This window comes from Sorex araneus, chromosome 7 (assembly GCF_027595985.1).
Source record: "Sorex araneus isolate mSorAra2 chromosome 7, mSorAra2.pri, whole genome shotgun sequence".
NCBI classification, from domain to species: Eukaryota; Metazoa; Chordata; class Mammalia; order Eulipotyphla; family Soricidae; genus Sorex; species Sorex araneus.
This window is the reverse complement of record NC_073308.1, coordinates 9,833,800-9,849,090: the sequence shown is the minus strand read 5'-3', so window position 1 is coordinate 9,849,090 and position 15,291 is coordinate 9,833,800. Positions and strand designations below refer to the sequence as shown.

General features: G+C 47.4%; 1 protein-coding gene across 1 annotated transcript in view; it reads right to left on the bottom strand.

Annotated features, from left to right (window-relative positions):
• Positions 1-520: 520 nt before the first annotated feature.
• Positions 521-15,291, bottom strand: part of TNS3 (tensin 3) — a 269,039-nt gene continuing 254,268 nt past the window's right edge. Inside the window, exons 27-30 of the mRNA XM_055144430.1 lie at positions 8,142-8,310; positions 6,866-6,934; positions 6,747-6,773; positions 521-5,110 (exon numbers count right to left, since the gene is read on the bottom strand). Of these exons, the coding sequence (XP_055000405.1) occupies positions 4,966-5,110; positions 6,747-6,773; positions 6,866-6,934; positions 8,142-8,310 (410 nt within the window). The 3' untranslated portion in view covers positions 521-4,965. The remainder of the gene's footprint in view (positions 5,111-6,746; positions 6,774-6,865; positions 6,935-8,141; positions 8,311-15,291) is intronic.

Sequence of the window (15,291 nt, the reverse complement as noted above, 5' to 3'; positions counted from 1 at the left end):
GCCAACGTTTCATTCCATTTTACTTTGCCTTAAAGGTTCATTAGCTTTCACTGTACACAAAATACACATTTTATTCTGCAAAAGCTTTTCAGCAGAAGGAACACTCATATCATAGCTGTCTGAATATAATATGCAGCCCTCAATAAGAAGCCATCCTTCAGTTTCACGTGGCACCATGCACACATGTCATCTCTATGATGGCTGGATTTTGTCCAGCAGAAATACCAAGACAGGAGGTGTAACCTCTAGGCAAATGCATTTTATACAATGTATACAATTGTATGTTTTATATAACTGTATTTCATTCTTGTCTAGAATATATTGGCAAAACCTGACACCTCTCCACAGAACCATGCTTTTGTGAAACTATTATGATGCTTTTGCCAGCTTCAATGGCATTTTGAAAGGAATCAACAATTCAATAATTCCTTCTATGATGCTTCAAATTTTGTTCAGCCAATCTTCAGTTCTAGCTGTAGTATTGTAGAAAAAATGCAAATACTCAGGAATAGACAATGGCCACACTTTATGGTATTTTTAATGGGTGAAGTATTTTCTATTTGGACCATGTAGCCTAATTTCTGATTATACCCATAAGCATTATGCCAAGTGTTATATCTATAAGTAAGCAATATGCCAATGTAAGTGTCCATTTCTCCCCTCGACGCAGGCTTCCAGAACTGTTGGTATCCTCTGCAGAGCTATTTTTGCATTAAACAGTGTATTTTTGTTTCTTCAACAATCATTTTAGTACATAATTTTGTCAAGAATAGTTTGTACAGCAAAAGTGATTATCAATAAAAAAACACTGACTCCACAAATACTCATTACCACTATACCTCTTTTTACTTGCTGCTGTTCTTCATCATTGATCATCTTCTGAATCAGATTTGAAACATTCTTCCTCCATGGAAGTTTTATATTTATGACTCTAAGAGTTCATCTTCCTCAAAAACTAGATTGTACTTTAAATATAATAAAATGGAATACTGCAAGTAATGTAAGATGACATTACTTTGTCCTCTCCCTGCTTGCCACAAGTAGCTTGTCCCGGTTTTTCCCGGAGTTTAAGCTTACCCCAAAGCAGGGTCCCTGACGTGGGACGGGAAGGATCCAGGGCAAGCGGTGAGTTATGTGCTACCCTGGCATCGAGATGGGCCTGGCCAAAGTGCCTAATTCTTAACTATAAGTTAAGAGCTTGATCATAGACAAATGCTGTCATGATCCAATAGTAATTATGAGACTAGGACCCTGCCAGGGATAGGAAAGACTGATCTGGCCTGAGCACTGTAGTCTGAGATTGAGATGGCCCCAGGAGAGCAATTCTATAAGCTTTAATGCATCTCTTATTGTGTCCATACAAAATAATTAATATTATGAATTCTTATATGTTTGCTGGCTGAGGAGAAGAGAAACACATTCATGGGACTCCGCCCTTGGGTGGATCCTCCTGCTGAAAGAGAATTAAGTCCTAGGAGAAGCATCCCCTAAGGGAAAGGAACCTTACCCTATTGATGGTGACCACACCTATGGGTACGCCCCAACCCCCTCATGCTGGGGAGATTTAACTAGGCTGGAAGAGTGGGTTGGGGGGCCAGATCCGCGGGGGCCAGATCCACGGGGGCCAGATCCATGGGGGGAGATCCACGGGGGCCAGATCCACAGATGCTGAGAGAGACCGAGAGCCGGGAGAGAAGCAGGGAGAGAGAATGAAATAAACTGATCGAGCAACCAGTTTGGCCTTCTTCCTTCCGTCGCCTGCCCTCGACCGATGGCACACACAGTGGTTCCGGGGCACCGGACTCGGGAGGTGAGACAGAGCTGCCCGGAGAGCCGGCGAGTGCTCGCGCCCCTCGGCGAGCTTTAGTTTTTTACACTTAATAAGGTAACTCACACACTTCAATAATTTGTAGCAAAAGTAGCAACAGAAATGTCACCATTGTCAACATTCTGTATCACACTAGTCCAGCACCATCCAGCACAGTGGGGCGTCATTACTGAAACCACCAGACAGCAGAAACATATATTTCAGTTTCACTTCAATGTGTCAAATCTGCAGATTTGCATCTTTACGTCCCACATATGTGTGAGATCACTTAAAAATTTAATATTGGTCAGAGAGCTAGTACAGGGGATAAGGCGCTGCCTTCATACACATTTTGATCCCAGGAATGACCCCATTTCCATCGGTGGGCAATCAATACACGGTCCCCGGGCACCACCAAGAATCCTCCTGAGCACAGGGCCAGGAGTAAGCCCTGAGCTCTGCTGTGTGGCTTCAACCCCCCTCACAAAACAAAAAACCCAGGACAAAGTAACATTTTTAAAGGTCTGGGAAGAAATATTTAAAAATATTCCTAAGTGCAAAACATGTGTGAATGGTAACTGAATCCACCCCTTTGACCTTCCAAGGAAATAAACGCACTTGCACATATGTACCCACAGGCATAAGCATGCACATAATATATTCCAGGGGTGGGTATACATGCATGTGTACAGAAGGGACACATACAGAGATGCACGTACACAACTCATGCATCACACACACAGAAGCACTTTCATCTTCCTAGCGCAGTAAGGGCTGCTACAGAAGCTTACCAGGTTTGTGACTTTATTATATTCTGAATAAAGATGATATTTAGAGAAAGAAAATGACTATACAAAGAATTTATAGAACATTCATTTACATACTGGATAATGTTTTTCACAATGGAAGAGTACAAATACCCACTAATATAAGGCAGCTCAAGGTCTTCGAAGCTGAGAAGTCACTAAACGCGACTCAGACTTAACATGGTTGTAAGTTAACACTGGAACTATGTGGTGAAGTTAAAGAGCAGGTTACCTGGACCCTGGGTATGATGCTGGGATTCAGCCCTCACGAGTCCCAGGATAGTACCCTATCCCTACTGGCACCCCAAGGGTCAGCTGTCTGGGAAAGCTCCTTGCAGTCAGCTCAGCTGGCACAGGCATCAGAGCACAGCCTCCCTAGAATCCACAGACTGTCCTGGATGCATATGTAACACTTCGCGATGTGTCCACTACTGGACATCAGGAACTGAACTGGCTTCCTCTCGTTCCTCAGAAAGAGCCATTTGCTTGGACAAACTGCCTGATGTCTGTGACACCCGAGTGTGAAGGTCAGAGCCGGCCTTCAGTGTCAAAGCAAGTGGCAGTGGCTTCCTGAGGGTCCACACAAAAACTTCGGTGGGCTGGGGTCCCGGGATGCCGGTATGGAGCTTTGGCTCGTGCTTCTCCAGCTCATCCTCCTCTTATGCTTTGGTTTCAAAGCATGTTCATCCTTCCTTAGAAGGGCAAGGACCTGGGTACGAGCCATCTCAGGACGAGGCGCCTCTAATCAACAGTACAAACCTACGTACACTCCCTCTGGTCAGATCCTGGCAGTCAGTGACAAGATGAAACGGAAAAAGCCTCAGCCATGGACCAGGACATCAGGACCTCGGGGACAGTCTCTTCGATGCCACATAGGCTGATGCTGGGGAGCAGGTCCAGAATGACTAAGGCAAACATTTGGCACAGGAATGAGGCACTTGTGTTCAGTACATTAGTAAGAGCTGAAGAGTGGACCCATCTGCCTACTTTTCCACACATTTATATACACAACACACACACCGAGATCAGCCAACCTTATCTCTGCCCCACTGTGAAACTGAGACGTCACCAAATACAGTCCCAAAGCCCAGTACGGACAATTGCTGGTGATTCCTGGGTAATCAAAGAACTAGCACACACTACAGAGAATAAAAATGGGCAGAGAATGATGAATCAAGTGCTGGGACACACTCGGGCCAGTTATTATAAAATAAACTGATTTTATATCCAGAGCCACCTCACAGGGTCCTTGCCGAGGAATGTCATGGGCACTGAGTGTTCATGTCAGCATGAGCCTGATTCAGCAAGAGCAGAAAAGGGACACTCAAAAATGGCCCAAGGGGGTTAAGAGTTAGTCTCTCCCTCCCTCTAAAGATGCTAGAGGCAGCCGTGCAGTTGGAGCCAGTGGGGGCAGAAGAAAAGGACAAGATCTTACAAAGGTCTGGGGTCTTCTCAGGAACCTCTGGTGGCCCCAAAATGAAGTGTAACAGAAATGCAGACATGCTAGGTTTAAATCCAACTTTTCCCTACCCCTCTAGAACCTTCCTCACTAGAAGGGAAGTCATCTGCAACTTGGCAAACACATAGGGGTAAGTCAGGCACCAGGTGGGTTGACTGGGGCCAAACCATCTTAAACTGGTGAAGGGGCAGCACTGCAGAGGCAGCAGCTGGCAAGGGCTCAGGCACATTCTCGTGCCCAGTCCCCCAGCCCCCCGGGACCAGAAGCTCCTCCTAGACCCCTGGTGGCGTGGCAGGTATAGAACAGGACACGAGAACAGCATGGTGACGGAGATGTGGTACATAAACAGTGCGGCATGATGAAGCATCAGTTAGGTGGAAACGGCACTTCCCTTCTGGCCGTCACTTCCTTCTCCCCTGCCGAGACACCGCTGGAGTCAGTGAGAGCAGAGCGGGCGCTGCCTCTCCAGGGGCTCCTGGCACACGTGCCCCCTGGCGCACACAGCCCCTTCCCTCCGGACTTCGTGTTCCACAAAGGCCTGACTCAGCTGTCCCACCCGCAAACGTGCAGTCCCTTCTGAAGTGAAGGACAGACTCCCCTGGAGTGTCGGCTGGGCAGAGCCCACGGCAATGGCGGTGACGCGCTCACTGTGGGGGGCTCGGAGCCATCTTCTCACCGGCATGCAAGGGCCCCGGCAACACTGCGTTTCCGCGCACGGTCCTTTAACTCTCCCAGCGAGAAGCCTGGTGCCCAGCTCCTTCCGCCCAGAAAGTGCCGGGAGCGGGTGTCTGTTCTCTTTGCCAAAGAAGAAGCTCTATCCCCTGCTGGGCCCAGAGTCTCAGGGTCAGAGTCTGCTGTCCCAGCACCTCTGGGGTCTCCAGGCGGGCAGGGGCTCAGATCTTCTTCGGGGAGCCGATCATGACCTTTGACACAAAGTTGACAATGGCACTAGCGGGCTGCTCAGGGTCGTGTTCTGCAAACAGGTGACACACGTTGTCTGTGGTGCTGCCTTGCTTCCGTGCCACAAATCCAAAGACCCTGCAGGAGGAGAGCTGAGTCAGACTGGAGCTTGCCACACAAGCCTGCCCTGGAGATCTGCTCCCTCCTGCCCCTCCTCTGGGGCCTCAGCCAGTCCCTGCAGCAGCTCTTTCTGACTCAGCAGCCGGGAGGCAAAGTGGGAGGGGTGCGGCCTGGAATGACCCTATTGGAGGATGGAGCCAGTGCCCCCTCTGCATGCCTGCTGGAGCTGGCAGATGCTCATCATCGGGTGCCGGAGCCCCTTCCATGCCTGGGTTCTGGCATCTCTCCTGGGTTCCTTGACGCCTCAGGGAGGTCACGAGGGCTTCTCTGCTCCAGCTGGCCGCGCAGCTAGGCCAGAAGGGAGTGCAGTGCCCAGAGGGGCTATTAACCCCCGGTGGGTATCTAGGCTTGGGAGGATGCTCCAGGCCAGTAAGAAACATTCCCACCCACGCCTGGTGCCAGAAAGAGACCCAGGGCTTACCCTCCTCCTCGGAGACAGAAAATCTGAGTCACAAACCACAGGCAGTTAAACAATTTAATCATACATCTATTTTTCTCAGAAGGAATCAAAACCATTGTCTGAATAAGCCTTCAAGAGTTCTAAACTCTATATAATAAGCACCATTATCTATTTCCAAATCCCTAGCAAACCTTCAGGAAAAATAATGGATTGTTTCTGCTTCAGCCTAGCAGTTCACACAGCACAGAAGGGATTAACCTGACAGGGAGACACATTTCACTCTGCTGAGATCAAGAGCACTCCCATGGCAGCAGGGAGCCCTGTCTGGGCACTTGACCAGAACGTGGGACAAATGAGGCACATGATCGGAGGGCAGGGTGCATGTGTCCACACATATGGTCATCAGCTAAAACCATGAGTTCGGTAGAGGAAGACAGGAGGTGGAAACAGGGCGTTTCTGGAATGCTCTGAGCCCACACTACCTCGGGCCTGCACCAGGCTAACTCCAGGCCGAGACGGGAGAAACCCCGAGGGTCTGCTTTTGTGAGTGGCAGAACACCCAGACACACAGGACACGCCTCCTTCTCCTCCTCATGCCAGGACTAGCTGCCGTGGGCCTCACACACTCCCACAATGGCAGTGCTCTGTGCCCCAGGCTTGCCACAGACATCAGGTGCCGCACACACGGAGAAGACAGAATCTCCATCAAGGTGTTCTGGCACAGACCCTGATTTCTCTCTCTCTCTCTCTCTCTCTCTCTCTCTCTCTCTCTCTCTCTCTCTCTCTCTCTCTCTCTCTCTCTCTCTCTCTCTCTCTCTCTCTCTCCTCTCCTCTCTCTCTCTCTCTCTCTCTCTCTCTCTCTCTCTCTCTCTCTCTCTCTCTCTCTCTCTCTCTCTCTCTCTCTCTCTCTCTCTCTCTCTCTCTCTCTCTCTCTCTCTCTCTCTCTCTCTCTCTCTCTCTCTCTCTCTCTCTCTCTCTCTCTCTCTCTCTCTCTCTCTCTCTCTCTCTCTCTCTCTCCTCTCTCTCTCTCTCTCTCTCTCTCTCTCTCTCTCTCTCTCTCTCTCTCTCTCTCTCTCTCTCTCTCTCTCTCTCTCTTCTCCTTACGAGAAGTTTTACTGGGAAACTTGAACTGAAAACTACTCTGGACTGAGGCCTCAAACTATCAGTGCACACGGACACATCCTGCCAACTTACTTTGAGCAAGGACCATCTGTGATCCACCTTGAGAATTAAAGAAAAAAAAAGATTATGTTAATTTTATTAGCTTAAAGAGCAAAAGGAAGAACATAGTTGCTTAGCAGGAGATTTCTTACTTCCTGTCCTGTGGATCCAACGCACAGAAGATCACACTGCTCACAGGATAGTGTCTCCGGAAGAAGAGCCTGTGGGGAAAAGAGAGAATGAGCCTGTGGCCAGGGTTTGGGTGTGAGGGACCTGTCTTTGAGGGTGTGTCTGGAAGCAAGAGCAGAGTAGAGAGACATCTGACGTTGGCCTAAGTCTCTCTCCCACTCTAAGTCAGATGCTACAGGAGATGGAAACACAGGTAAGGACTGACAGGTCCACAGACGCTCTGGAGACCACGAGAATGTACCAGCTTTGACTAAACGCCAAGATCAGTACTTCAGTCCAGATGAAAGATGAGGAAAACAAGCATCACTGGGGAAAGGATTGGGCCGTACCCACTGCAGGAAGCAAAACCCAAGCTCTGCTTCTGCAACTTCCCCAAGTCAGTCAACAGCTCAACCTCGCGGGCAGGAACCTGGGACTGGCCAAGTGTCCTGGAAGCTCCTGCCAATGTTCTTATATTCAAGGGCCTGGCTCCCTTATCACCCACACCAGGGAGTCTCCATCACAAATATAGTGACTGCTTAGAAAAGGCCCTGATCCTGAGGTCAGAGACACTGCAGGTGGGAAGAAAACATACCTGCCTCTGTCTCTTCCGCTGGGAAAACCTCCCAGTGGAGCAGCCACTCCGTAGGAGCCAATTCGGACAACGCTGAGGGAGGTAATATGCTCTGATACACAGCACAAATGACTGGCAGCACCCACATCTCTCAATAGGGTCTATCTGAAACCACACTCCCCTTAAGTCAGAAACAGTCACCACTAACAAAGACAGATACATTCTATCACCGGCAGTGTTTAGCATTTGCGTGTGTTTTGGTTTGGGGACTATACTGGTGGTGCTCAGGGCTTACTTTTGCCAGGGACAGGGGGATCATATGGACGTCAGGTTTTAAGTCCAGGAGAGAATGTGAAAGGCAAGTGCCTTAACTCTGTACTATCTTTCTGACCCAAGTCGGAGTAATTTTACACTAAAAACTTAGAATATTTTTGCTTTTACACATGATTCCAGCGTGTGTGTTATTTGTATAATATTCAAAGCTCTAAGCAACTATTTTTCCTCAGTTTACTGATCCCTACATTAGAAGCCTTTGGATGAAATATTAGTATTTTTCACATGGTTGCTGGAGTACATGTGACACCCGGGTGAAGTGTAGACAGATGCTGGTTGCTGATGACATTAGCCTGGTGAATCATGACCCATCCAAGACACGGTCAGCTGCTGTGTAGGCCCAGCACACTCACTTCCTCTGGTTGTCCGTGAGGGTGATGCCCTGGGCTGACACCTTGAAGTGCACGATGGTGGACAAAGGTGGCGGTTCCTGGACCAGGGTGATACTCAGGGCCTTCTGGACAGCCTGGTGGCCTGTAAGGGACTCCATCTCCACGGAATTCAGGTACCACACATTGCAGGCTATAAAACAGTAGGGAAAAGAGCTTTTTAAGACATGGGGACAGGAGCTGAAGTTGGGTCTTGGCTCTGGTAATCATCAACACTTGAATATTGCATAAAAGCTGGAAATAGACTTGCCTCAAGGCCAATGCAGAGAGAAGAAATATATTAGTGGAGCCAAGAAGAACCCTCCCACTGGCTCCTGGACAATGTTCCCCCACTGTGTTATTGATACTGGGCACCAGTGGTGGGGCTAGGGACACTTCAGTGTGGATTTTGGAGGGACAAGAGTCCAACCACAAATGCAGCTAAGGAAAAGGCCAGGGGAAGATATGCAGGCCCGAGGCCTGTTCACTGCCCTGTGCAGAGTTATCAGGAGGTAAATATCTTGGGAAACATCGCTCAGAGAAGGAAATATTTGGCTGTGGCTCAGACACAAGCCTGCAAGGGAGGCCCTGTCCCTCCATTGCTGCCCCTTGTTGCTGGGGGAGTACAGGGCTGGTCTGCACAATCACCTCTGGGAGGAACAGCTGAGAGTGCATGAGGTTCAGTAAACAGACACTGGCCCAGTGTTGGATGGTCACAGTGCCAGGGCACGTATGAGATCACCGTGCCCATGAGTGTCTGCAGGCTGCACTCCACTCACTTCAGAAGCTCAGGCCTCACCCAGTCGATCCAAGCATGGGCCTTGCAGGACAGAGCAGCTGGCCCAGCTCCGAGTTCTGGCAATCTTTACTCCATGTTTCAAGTCTCTGTATCTTCCCTGAACAGAAGAGACTAAGCCCCTCACACCACGAACTGCCCCCTAAATTTAAGCCGCCAAAGCTGTGACTTCTCATGCTCATTCCCTTTGCCTGAACAGGAAGGAGGGCAGCTTCGTCTTCAGAGACCCAGAAGGAACCTCAGCTGTCAGGAGACGGGTATATAACCAGGCAGATGGACCAACAGGAACTGAGCTGGTGTTGGGCACCCTCAGGTGCTGCCTCTCAGCTGCAGCCACTATTCTTCCTACAGGCTGGACTAGTTATGAAAGTTGGAGAACCTCTGAGGACATTAAAACTCTGCCTCAGTGAATAGCTATCATAGGGCGCAAGAACCAGAACTGGGGTCTGCACGCACCCGTGAGAAAGACAAAGCTCTGCATCTAAGTGTGAGCGTGAGGACTGAGTCAAGGCACGTCCTTCAGATGGAGACACTGCAGTGCAGGGGATGAAGAACCTCTGACAGAGGCCGGCTTCAGACAGCGGCAAGGAAACTGCTCTGGAACCCGGAAATCCCGAGAGAGGCCCCACGAGAGAGAACAACACGAAGGAAAGGCAGCAGATATGCAAGAAGCGAACAGCTCCAAGATCTTGGAACAAATTTCCAGGTGATCGTAAGCACAAGCACTGTCACTGCTCACAAAGTAAGATGGTCTGAGACAGGCACCCCACTTCCTCCAAAATTAAGACTCCCCAAAGTCATTGATAAAGAAGGGAGATTAACCTGAGGGACAATATTCTATAAATGTAGACAACAATTTTATTTTCATAAAAAGGAGCCTATTATTTGCTTCCATGAAAATTAGAAGGGCACTGGCTATGAAGAGAAATTTTAAGTCCATCTAGAACACAATTGATCTCATTTCTCCACACATAGCCTGACACTATTTATTAACAGCATTTATCCTTTGGCAGGACTTAGCTTAGCACTTACATAGATTATTTGAAGAATAGAAATGTTCTCCCTCTCTGCAGAGCTGGACCTCAGTCACTGACATGATTTTTCATACCTCTGTCCCTGTGAGCTGCCCAACACAGCCCCCTCTGACTATCTTGACCGTGCATGGGGGTAAGGTGGTTCAGGGGAGCTGCTATGCATGAACTTCCATGTCTATCTAAACCTGGAGGTTTTACTTGTATCCTCTTGGGAAAGAGAGCAAGTTGGCAAAAGTCCTTGCAATTGCAATTGTCAAATATCTGATATTTCAGAGTTCTAAAGAAAAGCTGCTTTCGTGAAAAGCAAGGGTCAACCACAGCATCCATTTTAGATGATATTGGGCAACATTTATCAGGAGGTTCACAAGAAATAATTTGAGTTTTAGCTACTTGAGTCACATACTATAGTTGGAAAAATTAAAAACAAGAACGGTTAAATGGAATAGCATGCAACTGCGAAAAATAATAATTGTAAACTGCAGAGCAACAGAGGAGATGCTATAGCTTAACAGGGATACTAAATACAAGCTATATCTCTGCTATTATTAGAACTATAAAGTAAAGAGCAAATGAATTGATGTATAGGAGTTGGAAAGGTGCCTGAAAAATTTTGGTGTTTAAGCATAGAAAAGTGAATGTACTACTTTTCACTTTATTGGATAAGATAATAAGATACTAATATTAGTTAGAAAAAGACTAACAATGATCAAACTACAACAAAATCCCAGAAAATTGCCATGACTTGAGCATTTGGAACAAAGGGCTGCCATGACCCAGACACCTGCATTGGATGTGTCACAAACGATGGCCTTTTGCTAAGGAGAAGGAAATTCTAGTCACTGGGAACCAAGTCTCCCTGGGCTTGTCATCACTCAAACAGAGGAAGGAGCGCTACTTTTCCAAAGCACGTCTGAGACAACTGTGCTGGGCCGTAGGTTTGACTCTCTCCAACAGAGGGTGACTGAGCAGGCAGGGTCTCTGCTGGATTGGGTCCATGAAGTCTAACTCCATTTGACAAGTGCTCAACACGAGATGAGGCAGGAAACAGCCCCCTGCCATGCATGGCGTGGTCACTCAGGGAAAGAAGTTTATAGCCCACATGTCCATTAAAAGCCCAAACACTACTTGAAATTTGTTCCATGACAGCAATTTAGAATCTAGAGAAAGGGACGCAGGAAACACGTAAATAGGCAATCCTCTAAGTATTAACTGTAGCCCAGAAAATCTGAAACAAGATGCATGGCTGGGCACGAGGAACTGACTCAAACCAGTGACTCAAACTAGCTAGAAAAATTAGACTTGCACTGTGATTTCAGAATCCAGGGGGTAAGCTCAGTCAGCTGAGAAAAGGAACGCATATCAGTAGTTGTCATAGGTAACAATTATTAAGGGTAACAATTCTATAAACCCATTTCCCTCTTTGTTTTCTGTATCTTCCATTCCCCCCCTTTTAATGTAAAGTACACACCGTCTTTTAAAAATACACTTTCTAAAAGAGTGATAAATTATTGTCACTTGAGTCTACTTGTTGACAAGTAGACAAAAAACTCCTTGTCAAAAAGTACTTTTCAACTTGTCATTACATTCTGAAACTATGTTATTAGAGAATTGTTTGTTTAAAAACAATAAAAATAGTTTCTAGTAGCTGAAATGATAGTATAGTAGGTAAGGCATTTGCCTTGCATGCAGCCAACCCAGGTTAGATTCGCAACAGCCCAGATGGTCCCCTTAGCAATGCCAGGTGTGGCCCAAGAAACATAAATAAATAAATAAATAAATAAATAAATAAATAAATAAAATAAGTACTCCCTAATGTAACAACTCAAAAACATAATCCTTCCATTTATGGGCAATCTATCAGAAGTCTAGAAAAAGTATCTTTGCTGGATGTATATTTATTTCTCCACTTCACAAGAAACAAAGAAAAACTGGGGCTGGAAATAGAAAAAGAAATTGCTTTTGAATTTGGAACAACTCATAATGGTCCTGATATCAAATGAAAAGGGATTAAATTGCAGAGAATTGACTGTTCACACTGGCAGTTCAGGACATTCAACTGCTGATTCCTGAATCTTGGCTTCCTCAACATTCCAATGAGAAAATTAGGATAGACAGATTCTCTGGGTTACACTGCAAGTCCAGGAGTCTACGGTTCTAAGTGAATTAAGAAAACAAATGAAATATAATTTGGGGAAAATAACCCACTCAATTTCCTTCAGGATAGTGGAGACAAAAGCCGGACTGCCCCTAACAATGGCTGTTGTGGCTCGGAGTGAATAACTGTGAGGCGGGGAGGGAGGTGACTCCGGGCCGCCCAGGGGTCCTTGCCCTTCTAACTGCATCACCTCTATATCCTGACTTTATTGTTTGCCTTGTCTCGGTCCAAGTAGTGTAGAGAAATGTAAGCCTCCAGTGCGTTGTAGAAAATAGAGATTTCAGGGACCAAAGTGACAGTAAGTACAGTGGTAGGAGCTTGTCCTGAGCATCTCCGACCTGGTTCAATGTCATCTCTTGAGCCCTCCAGGAATGATCCCCGAGGGCAGAGCCAGGAGAAAGCCCTGAGTACCATCAGGTACGGCCTAAAATCCCAAACAAAACTTCTATAAAACAGAGATTTAAAAGACTTAAGTGCAAGGCAGTTATACTGTAACCCTTCTTGAACAAGCCTGACTCAGATGATTGATTAGAAACACTTCTGGTACTGAGGCCATCTGTAGGAGGGATCACTCTTTAAAACAAAACAAAACAAAATGAAACAGAACAAAACAAAACACTCAGAGTTACCAAGATCTGTGGAGTTGTAGGGGGTTGGAGCAGTACAGGAGGTAGGCACTGCCCTTCCATGAGGCTGAACCAGGTTCCATTCCAGCACCAGGTATGTTCCCCTGAGCACTGCCAGGAGTGACCTCTGAGCCAGAGTAAGCCCTTAGCACAGCTGGGTGAAACTCCAAAACAGAAATAAGCTTTGTAGAGTATTTTAAAAGTGAGTGTGACTCCTCCTTGCATTAGTAAATCCCCAGATTCAATCTCAGCCACCTTGTGCCAGTATGGCACTCTGTCATCCTCAAGCACCACTGGATGTGGTACTACAGCAAATACAACAACAATGAATAAAAAAGTGAATAAAGGAATTCATTTTATTCATTTAAAGGGAAAAAATGGAACTAGTGACATAAAGTGAAAAGGAGGGCAGAACAATTGAGCATGTAGGGCACTTGCCTGCATGCAGCTGACCCAGATTTGCTCCCCCAAGTCTGCCAGGAGTGATCCCCGAGTGCCAAGCCAGGAGTAAGTCCTGAGCCCTTCTGGGTGTGAGCCCTTCCCCCAAACCCCAGCCACACACAAAGCCCTAAAAAGTGGACCAAAAATGAAAGAAGAAAAGTTTGTTGTCTAGAAGAAGTAAAGTCTGTATGGTTCTTTACTTTCATCAGTTAATTAGTTGTTAATTTGGCTTTTACTGGAGCAATTGTAAGTAACAGTGAAGCTTGGCAAGAAACACTGCACGCTCCTTGTCACGAGATGATACTGACAAAGACGGGTGTGAGCTCCGCATGTGCCGCCCAGAACGGGGGCGCAGGGCAGGGAGACAGGAGGCCCTGGGGAGGGTCCTAGGCCTACGGCTGCAGTGGTCAGTGTGCGCCTGGTCCCGCAGAATGCGAGGCTGACGAGCTCCACTGTGCTGGCACAAGCATTCAGAAGGTGCCTGTGTTTCCCTTTCATTATTTCTCTGAAGTGATAATCTGTATTATTTGCAATTTAAAAGCCACAGATTATATGCTTTAAAAATTCTGAGACAATTTTAGGGCTAGGGAGGCAGCTCAGGGCCAGGCCTTCAGGTGCAAGTCCTTGAGTAAATCCCCAGGGGTCGTGGCTGCCACAACACTGACTTAGCCCTGGAGACCCTGAGCACTGCTGGGCCTGGGCACTGGGTCCTTCTGTCCAGCTGGTCAGAATCACATCACTGACCAATGCCACCTGGGGCCACTGAGCGCTGCTCAGAAAGTGGGAAAATGAAAGGAAAAATAATCCTACCTGCAGTTTTTGAAAGCTGTATTTGAAATTTGAGTAAAGTTGATACTTTTAGCCCAAACATATAGGTGGGCACTGGGTAGCTTCCGGATTTTGGCAGCCATAAAAATTGCTTTAATGAACATGGAAGTGCAAATTTATTTTCTGATTAGAATTTTGGGACAGATGACTAGATAAACAAAAAACTGGCATATACACACAATGGAATAGTACTCAGTGATAAAAAATGAGGTCATGCAATTTACCACAGCATAGATGGGACTAGAAGGCATCATGCTGAGTCCAGTGGGCTGAAGTGGGGAGGCACACGGGATGCTCTCTCCTAGGTGGGGTGTAAAGAAGATAGTAGGGGAATAACAAAAGGCCCAAAGCAACAGAACCTAAGAACTGGTTTGCAGAGACAAGTGGGGAGGGGGTGACGGAGGGGGGACTTGAGACAGTGGTGGAGGGTGAGGGGAGGCAGGCGGGTGGACTCCCAGTGACACTTGGCCAAGAAGGTCAGTGTGACAATGCTAGGGCCCAGGAACCCAGTGCCAGGACCCTTAGCACCACGACTTGGAGATGCTCAGGGTGCCAGATGCTCCCCTGAGCCAGCCAGGAGTGATCCCTGAGCATAGAACAAGAGTGAGTACTGAGCACTGAGTGTGGCTCACCTCCCCCCAGCAAATGAACTCAAAATGGATCACAGACCTGAATCTATAAAATTCTTGGAGAAAAACCTAAGTGACGTCAAGTTCATGGAAACTTTTAAGATCTACAAAAGGCCTGAGTCATGGAAAGAAAAAGAAGAATTGAATTGATAAATTGGGTTTTATCATTTTATTTTATTAAAATAAAAGCCTTCTGCATTATGAGAACAATCAAGAGAATGTGAAGATAAGCCATGACTGGGAGGAGATATTGGCAAAAGAAAGACCTGATGAAGGCCTGCCGGTGAGAGCCACCTCCTGGCTTGGGCGCCAGCCCACCCTCTCCCTCGGAATCAGGCCTGCCCAGGCTTCCAGTGGCCTCAGGCCCTCCGAGCACAGGTTGGGAGCTGCCTCCAGACACCCTACTACCCATCTGGGAACCTGTCACTGCCCCAGCCCAAGCTGCCCTCCTCACAGACTGTCCTAGCTTCTGGTGGCCTGCCCACCACCCCCACCCCAGTCCTGCCATTTCTGCCCAGAAATTCTCACCAGTACAGTCATGAGCACTAGCTGATACTGTGCACAGGAGAATGAACTGCTGTTCAGCCCCCCTAGAACTTCGAATCCCATCCTTAGCACAGAAGCAG